Below are 17608 nucleotides of genomic sequence, written 5' to 3'. Positions count from 1 at the left end.
TTCAAGTAGCCTATCAGGCCTTCAGGATGTGTCTTCCTATAAAAACATAATTGGCTCACTGACCTGTGATGTACCTGATGCATAATACTAATGGTATTATTATATTCATATAAATATCTAGCCATCATTTATGACAAAACAATTTTGATGGGAAACTTTTCAAAACTATTAATTTGGAATGCTAAGGACACATTATGCCATAGGCTGTACAACTAGTCTTTTGGCCTCACCTCTGTAGCCCAGACTTGGAGGCAGGGAGGTGTGGATGAGGTGGCAGGCTGTGTGGTGGCCTTCTAGTGGATCTTGGGATGGACGTGGGGGAGAGGGGAGTGGACTGTGATATAGAATGAGGCTATGGGTCTTTTGGGTCAGTGAGTAGTAGTGATGTTACTAATAATAGGAGATGGAGACCATACTGTGAAGAGTCTTGGGAGTAGAAAAGGAGGATGGTGGGGCTGAAATGAGATTTAATGAAGGGGACAGTGGAAGCTATTTGTTCCTTGGAGAAAAGTGGGACCAGTGCTGACGGGGCTCCTATAGTGAACTCTCCTTCCCATTTCTCCTTTATTCAACCCCTTGACCTTGTCAACTTTTTTCCCTTCCATATTTTTATTTTCTGCTGCCAACCAACAGCCCTAGGGTGGCGCTTTCAGTAAGTGCCATTGTTATGGCAGCTTCTGAAGAGGGATTTTGTTGATATTTTTTATTCTTCCCCCTTTTTTCTTTCTTCACTCCTATTGACAGATGAGACTGGAGAGACCACAGGCTTGGGCAGGTTGCTAGAGAGCAGGAAAAAGGTGGAAAGAGAAAGTGAGAGCAAGTTAGATTTGGGGATACCTAAGAAAGTTCTGTGTGTACATTTTAGGAGCATTTATATTCTAAAGCACATCCTTTGACCTCCGGTCACTTTCTGCTGTTATTGTTCTCTACTAGCCTATTATCTAGGATCTCTAGTCATTTCATCTAGCTGACAAGATTGAAAGAACAGACCCTGTTGCCTAAAACAAAGTGCTAGAAACATACAGTAAATACATTGATTCTGTGGGTATATTTCTAAATGTGTTTGGTCTTTCTGATGATAGCATTTCTAGACATTTTCTTTACTAAACTAGATGCATGTTGACATTTCAGTGTGGAGGAGGCAACATTAAGAGCTTGGTCAGCAGGGCATGGACTGAGCAGTCCTCAGCCTCCATCTGTCAAATGTAGCTCCAAGTTCACCATGGAATGTTAGGAAGCCTAAGTGCCTCACACTCAGTGAGTGTCAGTTCTCTTCCTTTGTAGAAGGCATATTTTTGTTTAAATTATTAAATTGTGTAGATTCTAGTGGTTCTTTTTTTTTTTTTTTGTCCAATTATATGCATGAGAAAAATTCAGTTTGGGATTGATAATAATACATTCTCTGTTAAAATGAATCAACAGAAAACATTCATCAGAAAGAGGTAATTTTGAGAATACAATTGATCTCTTTAAAATAATTTCAATTTAAACATTTAACTTTGAATAGGTACTATTTATTAAACATTGCAGTATTAACCAAAACTTAAATAAATGACAAGTTACCAAGAACCCTACCACTAGAGCAAACTATATTTTTGTTCTGTTACCCTTTCTAAGTCTGGATCCATTCATTGTGCTATCGTAACAGTCACTTTTTATAAAGGCATTTGCTTTGTCTCTAGGTGTAAAACAAAGGTGTATCCAGATAACCTTCCTACAACAAGTGTGGTGATTGTTTTCCACAATGAGGCTTGGAGCACACTCCTGCGAACTGTCCATAGTGTCATTAATCGCTCACCAAGACACATGCTAGAAGAAATTGTTCTAGTAGATGATGCCAGTGAAAGAGGTAAATTTTAAACTGTAATGCCAGTAATATGCTACACCTTTTGTCATTAATGGTTAAAAATAACTAGTTGCTATCATTTTTAACCCAATAACTTTAAACAAACTTTTAATTTACCCTAAAAATATTTGTGGCATTTGGACTTACATATGCAAAAAACTACACTCTGTGAAATTTCAAATATTACTTTAGTTAGCTTTAAATTTGTGTCTCATTTTAATCTTGTTTTAAAAAAGAAATAATGCTATATAATATAAACATTTATGCAGAATAGTAAATAAATCCACATAATTTTATTAGGATTTTCTCTGTGGGAAGCTGCAGGCTTGAGTCACTGGAGAGAGACTAGATCTTATTTAGAGCCATGAATGGAGAAATTTAGTTCCATGTACAGTGGGAAGTATCTCTGGCAGCAAAATGAAGCCTTAGTGCAGGGGTCCCCAAACTTTTTACACAGGGGGTCAGTTCACTGTCTCTCAGACCGTTGGAGGGCTGGACTATAAAAAAAACTATGAACAAATCCCTATGCACACTGCACATATCTTATTTTAAAGTAAAAAACCAAAATGGGAACAAATACAATATTTAAAATAAAGAACAAGTAAATTTAAATCAACAAACTGACCAGTATTTCAATGAGAACTATGGGCCTGCTTTTGGCTAATGAGATGGTCAATGTCCAGTTCCGTATTTGTCACTGCTAGCCCTAACAAGTGATATGACGTGCTTCCGGAGCCATGACGCGAGCGTCCCGTGTCAGCGGAAGTAGTACTGTATGTGAGTGATGCCATGCTTTGCGGCACCAATGAAAGAGGTGCCCCTTCCGGACATGCGGCGGGGGCTGGATAAATGGCCTTAGGGGGCCGCAGTTTGGGGACCCCTGCCTTAGTGGGTGAGCTTAGTTCTCCAGATTCTGCTTGGGTTTCCCCGTTTTACTCCTTTCTAAGTTCAGGAATGATCTATAGCTAGGCACATAAAAGGATGAGAAAGCAACTAAAGAAAAAGTAGTAGATAATATGACTCTGATCTCATAATAAGTCTTTAATAGTGACTCTTGCTCAATCTTCCAAGAATCTCAGGCTTTTTCATGAGCTTAAAAATCTCTTAAACTGTTTCATGAAGTACTCTTTTTAGAAAGATATATTAATTAAAAGGCCCAACATTATTTGTTCAGAATCCTTCTTGGAGATTTCACACTACAAGAAAACGTAGAAGAGGCTCTGCTTAGTCCGCCAGTAAAGAAGCCTGTTAAATTCAGAACTACCTAGCACTTCCCAGACTTTTCAAAACCTCTTAGCACATCTGTTTAGGATCATTGGTGTCAGTATTCCCCCAATATTTCTAAGCTCACTTGAGAAAAATTTGGGAGGAACCACAGAAAATGGCTCTTCCTTTCTTCCTTGACCAGTCTTATGCTTCAGTGACCCATCATTTCAGCCTCTCGCAAATATCTTCAACTTTCTTGCCTAATTTCTCGTTGCTTCTGCTAAGATAGTTTAGACAAGTAATATACCTTCTCCTCTCTGTGCCCACAGTAAATATGTACATTTAACCATGATTAAATTTAATCACTTTGTGTTCCTCATTATTGGGAGCAATTTGCACATTAATAATAATGAAATCTTGTTACTTTGCCAGATTATAGAGGTATATACAAAGAATAAGTTACAGTCCTACCTTCTCATGTACCTTATAGTTTATGTCCCTAATCTAATTAAGGAGATGGTTTATAAGCATGTAAAACATTTAAATAATAGTAGAATGTATAATGTGATAATGTGAAAATTAATGAGTGTTATAAATTAAGAATACACTTAGATAATTACTGTTGATAATAGAAGTATAAACCTCATGTGGATAATTATTTGCTAGGAGCTAATCCCTTAAAATTAAGTTAATTTAAGCAGCAATCTATACTGCAAGTGACTTGTGTGTTTGATTTACTCATATATTGATATTTGCTAAATTAAATTTTCCTCAAGGAGAGATATTTTTATTCTGTTGGGTGCCTGAGAAGGCTGTGTGAAATTGTAATTTTTTTGTAGCATGTGGTCTAATTAAAACATGTGTCCACAACTCTAAAGTGACAAAGTCGCACATACCAGTTTTTTTTTTTTCTTGCTCATGTAGGCCCCTCTTAATCACACCAGCTGTGTAAATCTGTGAGAGGAGATGTGCAGGTAGACGTAGACTTCACTGCTCCACCTGGGCTCCAAGTCCATGCGGGGTCCCTGAGTGCTCCTTGGAGCCCCCAGTCAGAGGTCGGGGGTCTTTCCTTTCTCTTGCTGCCTAGAAAGCCTCAGGAGCTTAGGTCATCATTTCTGATATTTGGGAACCACCATTGTGTTTTTGAGGTTATGATTGTAGTTTTCCTATCCAGATTGAGGAGTACATAATATAATTTTCTTTGGTTCTCTAGTTTAGGTAGTAATTGTTGGGCCCAGGAACCAGACAGAGCAAGCTCTTTATTTTTAAGTAAATCTCTAAGTTGGCTTTTTCCTCTTTATGAGATACATCCAGGGAACCATTATTTCTCACCTGGACTGGTGAAGTAGACTTGTCTTCTCACACACACTCTTACCCAGGCGTCCCCAAACTATGGCCTACGGGCCGCATGCGGCCCCCTGAGGCCATTTATCCGGCCCCCCACCGCACTTCCCGAAGGGGCACCTCTTTCATTGGTGGCCAGTGAGAGGAGCACTGTATGTGGCGGCTCTCCAGCGGTCTCCAGTGAACTGGCCCCCTGTGTAAAAAGTTTGGGGACCCCTGCAAGTTACCCCACCTCACCCGCTCACCACCTGCATGCAGAGTAAGCCTTTAAATGTGCGAATCTGATCATGTCACTTCTCTGATGAGAATCTTTCCTAGAGGCCTGCAGGACCAGGCTTCTTCCTGCATCTCAGTCAATCCTGAACCATTCCCTGCCTACGCAGTCCCCACAGCTCAGCTCCGGTGTTTACTCAGAATCAAGTCGTATTCAGAGAGACCTTCCTTGACCTCTCAGGATCAGGTTATATCCCTCTGCTTACATCTCGGAACACGCTGTCCTCGCCAGCGCTCACCAGAGATTTAACTGTGTAGTTGTCTGACTGCCCCCAGCCTCACGTCCCCCAGCTGGACTCTCCTCTCCATCAGGTCTCTGTTCACCATTGTCTCCTCAGTGTCCACAGTGCCTCTTACTTAGTAAACAGATTTATTTAATGAGTGAATGAATAATCTACCAGTCAGTTGACCCTTGCTTTTACTTTTTATCTGCACAGGCTTCCTAATTAGCTTGTGTAGCATGTATGCATGCTGCTCATGGCCTCATTAGCTTGTGTAGCATGCATGCATGCTGCTCATGGCCTCAGTATCCTTGATTTCACAGTTAACCTGCTGTAGCCCCATTTATTTAAGAAGTATGAAGTATTTACAGTAATTATTCCTATTTTATTGATGAGGAAAAGGAAGCTTAGCAAAACCAAGGGCCTGACCTCTTAACTGCTCTGTATGGCTGTTGTAACTTGGCTGTTACAGGGTCTCTAATGAAGACAGTCTGGGTGAATCCCTAGTTCATGTCAGAAGTTATATAATTGTCATCTCAGGTGACCTTGAGACTTAGAACTGAGGTGACTATTGTTTTGTTTCATTTTACACAAAAGGAAATGGAGGTTCTTATTTACTAGGCATTAGGAGTCAGGTTTATTAGACTCTAAATTCCTTGCTCTTTCTATAGCTCTTTCAAGTTCTGGCTAAGATTTATCAGGTGTTGCTGTGAGCAGTGAAATTTCCCTTAACATTCACATTCTCTGACAGCCTCATACTCCCTGATGCAGAGATACCCGGGTATCCATTTATAGGCGAATAGCTGTAAAGATAAAGATATTCTAATAAACAAAATTCTCTTATTTTTAGATGACATAGCAGCTTCTAATCATAATCATTTAACACCTCCCTCTGCCACCATCTATGCTTATTTTTGTAAAATGAGGCTTGACTTGCTATTAATCCTGGAGCTGGCTCCAAGTCCATAATTCTGTATCAACTATTAGGAAGACACCCATTTCTTAGCCTTACTATTACATAAAAGCCACAAATAATCAAACTAAGATGTCAAGAAAATTTGTGGAATAGTGACCTTTTTGAGCTACCAAACCAAAGAGCCTTACATTTTTTTCATTTCATTTATAGACAGGGCAGAGTGTTATAGCTTTCAAAGATGGGAGATTCAAGCATTAGATTGCTTTGATAACTTATTATGAGACACATTGTTGACAACACACCCAGCCTTGACTGATAAAAGTACTGGAATATATTTCACATGCGATGCTTGCTATTATACTCTAGACATAAAGTAATTTAAATGTGTGTCCAAGCAGGTGACTTCACAGTCCTGAATTATTCTCTCTGTAGTTTTCTTCTAGAAATTCTTGCTGTCGATGAAAAGATGGGCTTCGAAGTCAGGCAGACATGGCTTTGAATCAATTTAACAAGCTGTGTCACCTTGATCAGCTCACTTAATATTCTTAGCCTTAGATTTTCGTGTCTAAAATACACGACAAGCTCATGGTGTCATCGTGAGCAGTAAATGAGATTAAATATGTAAAGAGCCTACCTTTGTGCTAAACAGACACAAAATGATAGCCATTGCTGCAAAATGTTGCTTCCTCTGATTGGCACTACCCTCACCTTTTTGTTCAGACTCAAATTACATCTTTCTGACTTAGAGATCACAGTGGTGATCAGCTAGGAGTTCTAGTCTAGATTTTTTTTTTTTAATTTTAATGGGGTGACGTCTAGATATTTTTTAGATACTCTTTTTAGCTCAAATATATAAGGGAATATATTAGCATCAGTGGAAGTGATAGATATTCTGGTGTGGTGGGACACACGGGCCTTTTTCCTTCACAATTTACATAGCCCAGATTACTTCAGTATTGAGTCACTCTGGTCTTACCCAGTTAAACAGATGAGGACCATTTCATTCCTGTTTGTCTTTCCTTCTCTACTATATAGGAAACCCCTTTGTATCCCCACTTTTATTACTTAAAGAGCCCCATAATACACCTTTACATGTGACTTTCCCATTGTTAAAGTCCAATGGGACAAAGCTAGTCATCAGAGTCCCAGTAGTTGATCTCAAGTTTTTCTTTCCCTAGAGAGATTATCCTCATCCCTGTTGTATGGGGACTAGTTGGAAAGACATTTGGCCATACCAACATCAGTGGCATCTCTGGCATAAATGCAGTGAAATAACCTGATGTGAAAAATTCTTTCTCTTTGCATTGAGGAAGCTGAGCCTTTTCTGCTTTTTAAAAGTCAACTGTGTGCTTTAGAGGCAGGACATTTTTCTGCACGGCTCCAGGATAGCTGTTAATGGACATTTTTCTGCACGGCTCCAGGATAGCTGTTCATTTATATACCCACTTCCTCTCCCTTTCCATTTCCCGCGTTTCCTCTTCAGTTGCCCTTTCTTTCTAGGACTGTTTTTACTTAAACATACTTGTCAGTTAGGATCTCCATTTGGTCTTGCAATTACAGTTCAGCATTTCTCTTCTGAGCTTGACCTCACTTCCTACCTCCCGATAAAGAACTACAGTCAAAGACTGTAGTAATCAGTAAGACAGTTACTTCTATCTCTAAAGAAATCCCACAATTTTCTGAACTCTGACAGCTATTGCATATTCTGTTCCTTTGCTCTATTGCAGTCTGGATTTAATGCTCTTGAACTATATATTCTTTCTACTCCTGACCCTTAAGCATTATGAGAAAAAGCAGAATGGAGCCTGACAAAGAATTGCTTAGAGAAATATGGTAACCTGCCTATCTTTGATGAGCCTGAACCCAAAGGCTCTCTCCGAATTCCTGTGTAATGTGGTAGAGGCAGCCTCATACTCTGTCTCAGGAAATAAAGTGTGAGTCAGGGAGTCTCACCAAAAGTGCTCAGTAAATATGTGTTGAATGACTATTACAGATCAAACTTGCTTTACATCTAGATAATGCCAGGTCACAGTATTTTTATGTTATTTTTGTCTTGTTAATTTTTCAGACTTTTTGAAAAGACCTCTAGAGAGTTATGTAAAAAAATTAAAAGTACCAGTTCATGTAATTCGAATGGAGCAACGCTCTGGATTGATCAGAGCTAGATTAAAAGGAGCTGCCGTGTCAAAAGGCCAAGTGATCACTTTCCTGGATGCCCACTGTGAGTGTACAGTGGGGTGGCTGGAGCCTCTTTTAGCCAGGATCAAACAGGACAGGTAATTTTCTGGAGTCTATAAATTTGTTTTCAGAGTGTTTGTCTTAAACTACGTATATGGTAAGTTACAAAATTCTGTATTTGTGAATTATAACAAAAATAATTTACCCCTGAAATTTCTCTAAGAACACCCATGAAAACTAATTATGAAGAAGACTATATTCTAAAGTCTAGAAGGAATGTTTGCAAACTGTCTTGTTAATGTGGATGGATTAGTAAGCATTTATTAAGATGTATACTGTGTATATACTCTGTTCACTGAACGGGAGCAGAGATGGACGATGCATACAGGGAAGGTAGGAAAACACCCTTGACTTGTTCCTCCTCCGTAAGCTAATACTGAGTCAGGTAGTCATCCCATCTCTGTCTGCATACTTACTGGAACTGTAGTACAGTAAGAAGTAGAAGGGGGTAGGGAGATACCTGTTAAACCCTGAAATTTTTGCATATCGAAAAGCACTATAATCTTAGAGAGTACAGGAAGAGCACCGGGAGCTGTGGATGCCCACCCATGGTTGTAGTCTTTCATAATGCACAGTTTTTAAAGAACGATCTTCTGCTGGGCTGTGTATCAGGAGAGCACCTCACTTCAGTCTGCTAGACCTCTGTTAGTTGAATTTCTGCTTGTCATCACAGTTTGAGCTAGGAGCTGTCTTTGTCAACTTACCATTGAAGTTTAGATTTTAGTAGGCTAAACTTTTACTAGTCAAATGGAGCACAGTGCACATCAAAGCCACTAACTACATCTATTTTGTTTGTTAGCAATTGCTAGCCTTAAATCTCTCCCCATTCAGAGATAATAATAAGCAAAACCATCATTGGGGCAATAAGATAGAGCACCTTTAGGAAGGAGAACATTGCCCAAAGGAACAGGATAGCTCTGTAAATTGTTTTCTATAAGTAATAGATGACTGATTTAGGAAATATTTGCTTGCAAAAAGATAACACATAACCTTTATGAAGGAGGAGCCTGGATCCATAGAAAAGCAGTGTGTGGTGACAACCGAAATATGAATGGGAATTGGCTGGAATAATGGCAGCTTCCAGTTTGGGCTGTATGATAGGAAAGGGGCTGAATAACTGCAGCTTGAAAGCTATTGTAAAATGCTGGGCAAAATACAGAAAGCAATTTTAACTGCATTACTGACTAGCCACCAAAGTAAGAAATATTGCAGAGCTCAAACTGGAGTGAGAATAAGTAAGCAGTTCATACTAAAACCAGCTTTCAGTTGTGTGGTTTTGCTGAACTTGGGGGACACTGAGCTTCTGCCTTGAAAGACAAATAGATGGGCGGATAGGGGACAAGGACTCAGCCCTGCCTAAGGTGGGAAGATGGAGAGCAAACACCTGTGTAAACAGGATCCTGACATCTGGCCCTCAGTGTGAGAAGAAGACATAAAACCCCATCACACCAAAGAAATCTTGTCTGTGTCAGCCTTGGTGTGGGATGGCAGAGAGAAAAGTTCTTTAATTAGGTGATCTCCCTCCTAGAAGTCTACTCATGAAGCAAAAGTGAAGTAGGTAGATGAACAAGTTCACTCGGCACCTTAATAGCAAAAACTATAAGGAACACAGATGTTCAAGAATTATTTATTAAGAAACTTATTAGCTTAAAATTATTTAATATGTAGTCAGTAAAAGTGTTATTTTTTAAAACTTTAAAAATATTAGAAGTATTTTTACATTTGCCAAATGGTTTTAGGTACTTTGGCTGTAACATCTTTGCTGCAAGCATTTTGCTGCATTACTAATTGGCTATAACACAATTTTGCTGTAAAAGAGATTAAATAAGTGTTTAATAGTGTAAGGGATTTTTTGTTTGATTTCATTTCTCCATTGACAAGTCAACCAACTGTAGCAAAAGAGATAAAATAACTGGTTAACAGTCTGGTTTGTTTGTTTGGTTTCATTCCTGCATTGACAAAGTTCTTGTAGTTACTCCCATTTTATATTCTATATCAATCTTTGGTGGTGGTCTTAAAATAGTTAAAATAGCATTTCTTTCAGATGACAGTGATTTGCCCCAAGAGTTGGTTTCTTATTTTGAAACACAAAATATTGGGAGGAGACAGAGAGGCTGAAGCCCTCGTTGAGGCCTCAGAGCTGAACCCACATTCCCCATAGGTCAGATCCACAGTATAAAATCAGTTTTCTGCAGTATTACCATGAATCTACACGCATTTTAAATAAAGTTTTTAAAATTTTTGTTAAAAATAATAAAAAAAATTTTTTTAAAAGCCTGACCAGGCAGTGGCGCAATGGATAGAGCATTGGACTGGGATGCGGAGGACCCAGGTTCGAGACCCCAAGGTCACCAGCTTGAGCGTGGGCTCATCTGGTTTGAGCAAAGCTCACCAGCTTGGACCCAAGGTCGCTGGCTCAAGCAAGGGCTTACTCAGTCTGCTGAAGGCCTGCGGTCAAGGCACATATGAGAAAGCAATCAGTGAACAACTAAGGTGTTGCAACGAAAAACTGATAATTGATGCTTCTCATCTCTTCATTCCTGTCTGTCTGTCCCTATCTGTCCCTCTCTCTGACTCTCTGTCTCTGTAAAAAAAAAAAAAAATTAAAACTTTTGTTATTTATATCTCAGGTTTCATCATGTCTCTTATTTGTTAGGATTTTATATTTTTTATGGCCAGGTAGTTATGTATCGAAAATACCTGAGGCTAAAATGTTTTTTGGCAGTGCAGTGCTTACAGCAAAAATACCAGATGTGGTGGTTTGGTGGCAAATATGTAAAAGTATGAATGAAAAAGGGCTAGAAGGTTATCAATAAGTTATAAATAAATGTAAATAATTAGGATGCTAGCTTGGTAGGATATAGTGGGAAATCTTTTCACCATTGTCTTTAACAGTCATTGTAGAATGTATTTTTATTATAAAAACACTTAGTATACGATTATTATAGTAGGCCTCAAAAGGGGAAATTTAAAAAGATTTTTAAATTTGTTTTTATGATTTTAGGAAGACGGTGGTGTGTCCCATCATTGATGTGATCAGTGATGACACTTTTGAGTACATGGCAGGTTCTGACATGACCTATGGTGGATTCAACTGGAAGCTCAATTTTCGCTGGTATCCTGTTCCCCAAAGAGAAATGGACAGAAGGAAAGGGGATCGGACTCTTCCTGTCAGGTAAATAATGTCATTGTCCCTTGAGTGTTATTAGCAGGGGTTGTGAAGCTTTGAAAATCATATTATGAGCACATTAAGTGTATTTTGAGAGACCTGAAGTGTGTGGGTGCCCTATATGTAGTTAACAGCTATCTTTCACATATATCACACTTTAAAGAGGGACTTTCCCCCCCCATCAGTTTTTTCATTTATATAAATCTAGTGCACATGAGAAACAACAGTGACATGTTCTTTCATTCCTAATGAACAACATTTTGCATATCTGTAAGTCAGATTTGTGCTTTAATTCAATTGTTAAGGATAATATTGAACTTGAGTCATACTACCCTTTAATTAATGATGTGAAAATGTCACTTAAAACTGGGTCCTTGCATCAAAATTAAGATTTTAGATTTAGACTTGTACCATCTGGATGATAGTTACTAACGGGTAAGGTTTAAAAAGCTTGTTTTAAATATAAAAATAACTAGACAGAAATAATTGACAAATGTGTAAAAAAGAATTTCTATTATGCACTTCTGAATTTTTTTTGTTGTTCTACATTTGGTCACATGCAGACTTTTTTCCCAGAAAGGGATAAAAATCTTCCCACTGTTCAGAATCTTTAAATTTAGACCTTGAGCTTTCTGAGCCACCCTAAGGGTTTATTCCAGTCACATCAGCCTGCTGTTTCTGTATAACTTAGAGTTCCTTCAGAACCAGGCTTTTCAGTTTTCTCCTGTCTGGGCTTCTCAGATCTGCCTTCCCTTGAATTCCAGTCCAGTTCTGGCAAAGCCCAAGAGAGGTTTCATAATTCTAATCTAATCTAATCTCTTTCCCCCAGCCAACTTGAGTTCTTTCCTGATAAAGAGATTTTCTCACTCTTTTGCTGACAGGTCAAATCACCATCTAAGCCAAAGTTTCCTAAACATTTTGTAAATGATGGACTTGGATAAATCTGATAAAAGCTACGTCTCCTCTAAGAAGAGGGGATGCACATGTGCAAATATGATACAGCATATAATTCTAGGACACTCAGAGATGCCCTCAAACTCAGGTCAAGAAACCCCCTGTACTGAATGATGATAGCTCTGGGGTGTTGGCCTATTTCTTTGACTTGCTCTCTTCTAAAATCAAAGGAAGTCCTAACTTTTTGTGTGGAAACAAATATTTCTACTGGAAAAGAAATGTGCCTCCCTCACTAGGGCACAGAATGAGTACATTTTAGAGTTACAGAGGTGGCTCAGTTTATCCTAAAATACGGCCTTCATAGTGTCTTCCTTCCCTGGAGCTTAATTGCTTTCTCCTAGTCAGTGTCTGGTTTTTTTCACACTCATTCAAGAAAATCACGTTTGGTATTCATTTAGTTAAATCTCCTTTATTACCATTTCTCGGCTTAATTTCCCCTATTCTTACGTGCTCTGCATAGGTGGGCTATGTTTTGAGGAATTGGTCTCCTCTTTTACGGAGGATATATCATACTTGGTCAGGACAAAGATCCCCTTGGAAAGATGTATAGATTTTATTCTGTACTTCATCTCCTTTCCTTAAAGGTTCCTGTTAGATACAGGGAAAGGACCATGTGGTTTTCATCCTGTTTAATCTTGGGTCTTTGCAATATTGCCACTCTTTAGAACCTGGTATGTTAGAGTTGCTAACATGAATCTAGTCGTTAACACAGCTGCTTTTATAGTTGCTAGGAACTGTGGAGTTAGTTACACTCTGATGGAGAGGATTTTGAGAAATAGCTTCAATTTAGGAGTTTCATGGTGGATGCTCAGTCCGAACCTAAGGACCAGAAAAGTGCTAAAGATAGGAAGAGCCCTTGGGACTGGAGAGAAGGCTGTCCAGGCAGAAGCTGGGACAGCATGACCAGGGTGCAGGTCATGTCTGAAAACCAAGTCACATAAAAACAAAGAAAGCCTTTGAACAGGGGGAGAATAAGCCTTTATTCTGTAGTTATAAACACTTATAAAATTACTTTTAAAAACAAGGACTGTAAATTTTAAGTTGTTACAATTAATGGTATAGTATTATGATTGAATTTCAGAACACCTACAATGGCAGGAGGCCTTTTTTCAATAGACAGAGATTACTTTCAGGAAATTGGAACATATGATGCTGGAATGGATATTTGGGGAGGAGAAAACCTAGAAATTTCCTTTAGGGTAAGTTCTCTTTGAAAAAAGTAATTTCTATTTTACCTCAAATATGGATATGCTTTAATTATTCATGTTTTCACTAAGTAAAAAGATGAACTTAGTATGAGTTTAATGAGACTTTAAAGCCCTCAGTCCATAAAAAAGTTGGCAATACTATTAAGGGTTCATTATAAACTCTTTTAAGGAAATAATTCAGTTATCTTAATAGTCTACCTATAAAACTTATACAAGACTCGCTATTTGTTTTTAATTTCTGCTATTTTCAAGGAAGTAATTCAAGCTCTAAAAATAATCAGTATATTAAATGACACTTGTGTATTTCTGAAAATAATCAGGTTTTAGACACAGCCGATGGTGGAAACCACACTGATGGCGCGGTAACTTGAGCCGGTTACCTTGTTTTGTTCCTGGTAGATGTCTTTACCTTCTTTTAAAAGAAGGGGTTTGGACTTGAGATCCTATCCAGCTGTACCGTTTTATGATCCTGGGAAAATGTTAAAATACACACCCTGAATATTTAACAAAATCAAAACTTTTCAAAATGTTTTATATAAGTAGTTGGTAGATTTTTAACTTAGAAAAATATGTTTTGAAAGAAGAAGGATAATTTCATTATATAAGGATGTGAAACCATATTTGATCTGTCTTTTCTCCCCTCTCTGTTTCTTTGTGGACAAGGACAGCACAATGTGCTAGTGCTCTCACTGAAGACCTCGGGGGAGACCCAGTTTACATCCCTGGGTTCTGTTTGAATGTACTGGCTGTGACACAGGGCTGGAGGATGGGAAGGAACAGATAGGACTCTGGCTGAATACTCTGTGGTCAAAACTTCTTGACCATGAACCATATTAATAAATACATTACTCATTATATACACACAACACACAAAACAAACACTTCATGAAACAGTAGGTCCTTGTTAGCAAGTACTGGGTGCAGTCCATCAAATTGAAATTTATAATCCTTTTATGAGTCTCGGTCTGTAGTTAGGAAGACACTGCTCTCGACCTCATGTCTTGTCTGTATTTAACCTTCAACTTCTGGTTTAATCAGAACCAAGAATTAGAGAAAGGTTTGCTCCTGAGGAAGCACTGGTTTTATGACCATAAAACAGAAGTTCTACTATGTGCCCTTGATTCTGTGAGATTCCAAGTGTGAAACTCAGTATCTGTGAACAGATAGATCTCTTTTTAAACTATCAGTCTTTCAAACGTGTCTTCCTTGGTCTGTGGCAGATCTGGCAGTGTGGAGGGACTCTGGAGATTGTCACTTGCTCACATGTTGGCCATGTGTTTCGGAAAGCTACACCTTACACGTTTCCCGGAGGCACAGGACAGATTATTAATAAAAATAACAGACGACTTGCAGAAGTGTGGATGGATGAATTCAAGAATTTCTTCTATATAATTTCTCCAGGTTAGCATTATTTTGCATTAGAACGACTGTACAAGACTAAGTTTCTTGTCCCTAACCGGAATACCTTCTGAGGTAAGAAGCGATAGAAAAAAGCTCTGTGCGGAGGTGAAACCCTTGCCTACATTGTAAGTCACTGTAAGCCATCAGTGAAGTCACACACAGTATAAGAAGGTTTAGCAGAATAGCTAGTATATTATTAACAATAATAATTTATCCAGGTCAGTATTGCAGAAGTTACTGTTAGTCCAGGTGTTACCTGTGTGTTTTTAACCTAACGGGGACTTTTAACATTGCTGTGACAGTGCAGAACCTGTGGCATGCCTCAGGGGGCTTCCCTGTGGGAACTTGTCTCTGGGAATAGCTGTTCTGTCAGCTGTTACCACTCCACCCACATTTTTGAATCGCCACAAGACTGTCAGGTGGCAGGGTGCGCGAAACCTGACTAGAAACAGTTGTTCTATTTAGTTTCTGTTTAATATTTGGGCAAAATAAATCTTGATTTTTGTTTTTGGCTTACCATATTAAAATTGTCTGACTCCATATAACTTATTATCATTTGCATGTATATAGTTTTCATAAATTTTTCTTTGAAAAACATAATGTTTCCTTGTTCTGTAGTTTAGGAAGTGGATTTCTGATGGATATATCACTTGAATAGTAGTCACACATCAAAATAGTACCACTGTTCCCATTCATCTGGCTTAGATGTAATACATAAATAGAAATGAGTTTTCAATAGAATGTTAATAATTTAATCACTTCTTTTTAACAGGTGTTACAAAGGTAGATTATGGAGATATAGCATCAAGACTTGGTCTAAGACATAAACTCCAATGCAAACCTTTCTCTTGGTACCTAGAGAATATTTATCCTGATTCCCAGATTCCACGTCACTATTTCTCTTTGGGAGAGGTAAGGAAAAAATGTATTCTATTTTGTTACTACATTCTCACTTATATATCAGAATCAACAGAGGTTAAACTTCCAACAAGAGAGTACCTTCACATTAAAACTACCACTAGCCTTTCATAGTTGGACTCTTGTTACAATACATTAGTGTCTTCTATAGACTTTTTTTTAGCAATAGAAAGAGAGGGACAGAGACAGACAGGAAGAAAGAGAGATGAGAAGCATCAGCTCATGGTTGCAGCACTTCAGTTGTTCATTGATTGCTTTCTTATATGTGCCTTGACCAGGGGGGCTTCAGCTGAGCCAGAGACCATGGGGTCATGTGTATGATCCCGTGCTTAAGCTGGTGACCTTGAGGTTCGAGCCTGGGTTCTTAGTGTCCCAGACCGATGCTTTACCCACTGCGCCACCACCTGGTCAGGCCATAAACTTATTTTAACAAACTCATCATATACTTCTAAAATTAATGTCCTAGTATTAATTAGCCCAAATCAAAGCTTGAAGTACTTCAAAGAAAAATTGTAAAGAACTAACAAGGAATCTTGCAAGACCATTGATAATTAATTGTATTTTTAGCATTCATTTTTTTTCCTTTGTGAGTTCTAAATTGACAAAATTTCCTTTTGTAAGTCACAGCAGCAACTAAGGATATGTGTGTACCAGGTCACAAGCAGGCCTCATCCTAGAATTGAACCTTTCTGTTATTCAGGGAGTTACCCCAATTTATTCCTTCTTTCAGTCAACAAATATTTGAGTACCTGCGATGTGATAGGTGCTATTGTAAGTGCTGGGAATGCAGCGGTGCTTTCGTGGGTCTGACAGTCTCGGAGGAAGACAGATTGTTTTTTTTAATATACAGTATTACAATATGTTAGGTGGTTGTGAGGGAAAAGGGAATAGAGAATGACTAGGGGGCATGAGTAGTGGTGCCGTGTTATGTAGGGTGGTTAGAGAAGTCCTCTCATAGATGGTAGTTTCTGAGCAGAGATCTGAAGGAAGTGAATGAGCAAGCAGCATGAATTTCTGGGGGAAGAGTAGTCCAGGCAGGGGACTTGTGTAAGGAGGCGGAAGTGATCGGCTGTTCGGCGCTGCAGAGAGCTCAAGACGACGACTGAGCATTGGTCACTGATTGGCAAGGGAGAAGTTGTAGGTGTGCTCCATCTTACTCTGTCAAGAAGGGTTCCTGTGGAAATAAGCCAGGCAGAGAAAGACAAATACCGTATGATCTTACTTATATGTGGAATCTAATCAACACAATAAACTGAGGAACAAAATAGAAACAGAGGCAGAGTCACTGGGAACAGACAGGTGTCAGAAGGAAGAAGTATGGGGTATGGGATCAAAGAAGATAAAGGGATTAGCCAAATTGTATATACATAACATAGAGACATCAGGGTAGTGATAGCCAGAGGGAAAGGGGGAGGACGGTGGGGGTAGGAGGGGTAGAAAGAGACTTTGCATGGAGCACAGGGAGGCATGAAGTGGTATGTAGAGAGTGTCATATTGAGTGGGACACTTGAAACCATGTCAACACCATTTAAAAAATGTTCCCATGGAGACAGGTAGGGACCAAAATTCCTGATGGCTTCAAAGGGTAGGGGATAAAGGAAGTGGAGATCATGAATGACAAGTCTTGGAAGAAATTTTATTATAAAAAAAGAGCAGAGAAATGGATGATAGCTTGAGAGGAACAGGGAGTTAAAGGTTTGTTGGTTGATTTTGCTATGATGGAACTGTGTGCTAATGCAAACAACCCAAAAAAGAAAATGTGACTTATTCTAAAATCAAGCCGCCGATTACAGGAGTCCTGTGAGAGTCAGATGGGAGTCAACGAGCTCCAGTGCACAGAGCAGGTAGGGGTGGGGCCACCTCCACCACACTGGAGAAGGCTGTTCTTCCTTTGTTACAGGAAGAAGGTGGGAG

General features: G+C 38.9%; 1 protein-coding gene across 2 annotated transcripts in view; it reads left to right on the top strand.

Annotated features, from left to right (window-relative positions):
- The window catches only part of GALNT1 (polypeptide N-acetylgalactosaminyltransferase 1), a 110028-nt gene that overhangs the window by 76538 nt on the left and 15882 nt on the right, over positions 1-17608 (top strand). For both annotated transcript variants that reach the window (XM_066246414.1, XM_066246415.1), the window contains 6 exons: positions 1683-1849; positions 7875-8082; positions 11049-11219; positions 13249-13366; positions 14596-14776; positions 15549-15688. In XM_066246414.1, coding sequence (XP_066102511.1) covers positions 1683-1849; positions 7875-8082; positions 11049-11219; positions 13249-13366; positions 14596-14776; positions 15549-15688 — 985 coding nt within the window. The remainder of the gene's footprint in view (positions 1-1682; positions 1850-7874; positions 8083-11048; positions 11220-13248; positions 13367-14595; positions 14777-15548; positions 15689-17608) is intronic.

This window comes from Saccopteryx bilineata, chromosome 11 (genome assembly GCF_036850765.1).
Source record: "Saccopteryx bilineata isolate mSacBil1 chromosome 11, mSacBil1_pri_phased_curated, whole genome shotgun sequence".
NCBI classification, from domain to species: domain Eukaryota; kingdom Metazoa; phylum Chordata; class Mammalia; order Chiroptera; family Emballonuridae; genus Saccopteryx; species Saccopteryx bilineata.
Note: the sequence above shows the minus strand (reverse complement) of the source record. Positions and strands in the feature narration are given on the sequence as shown.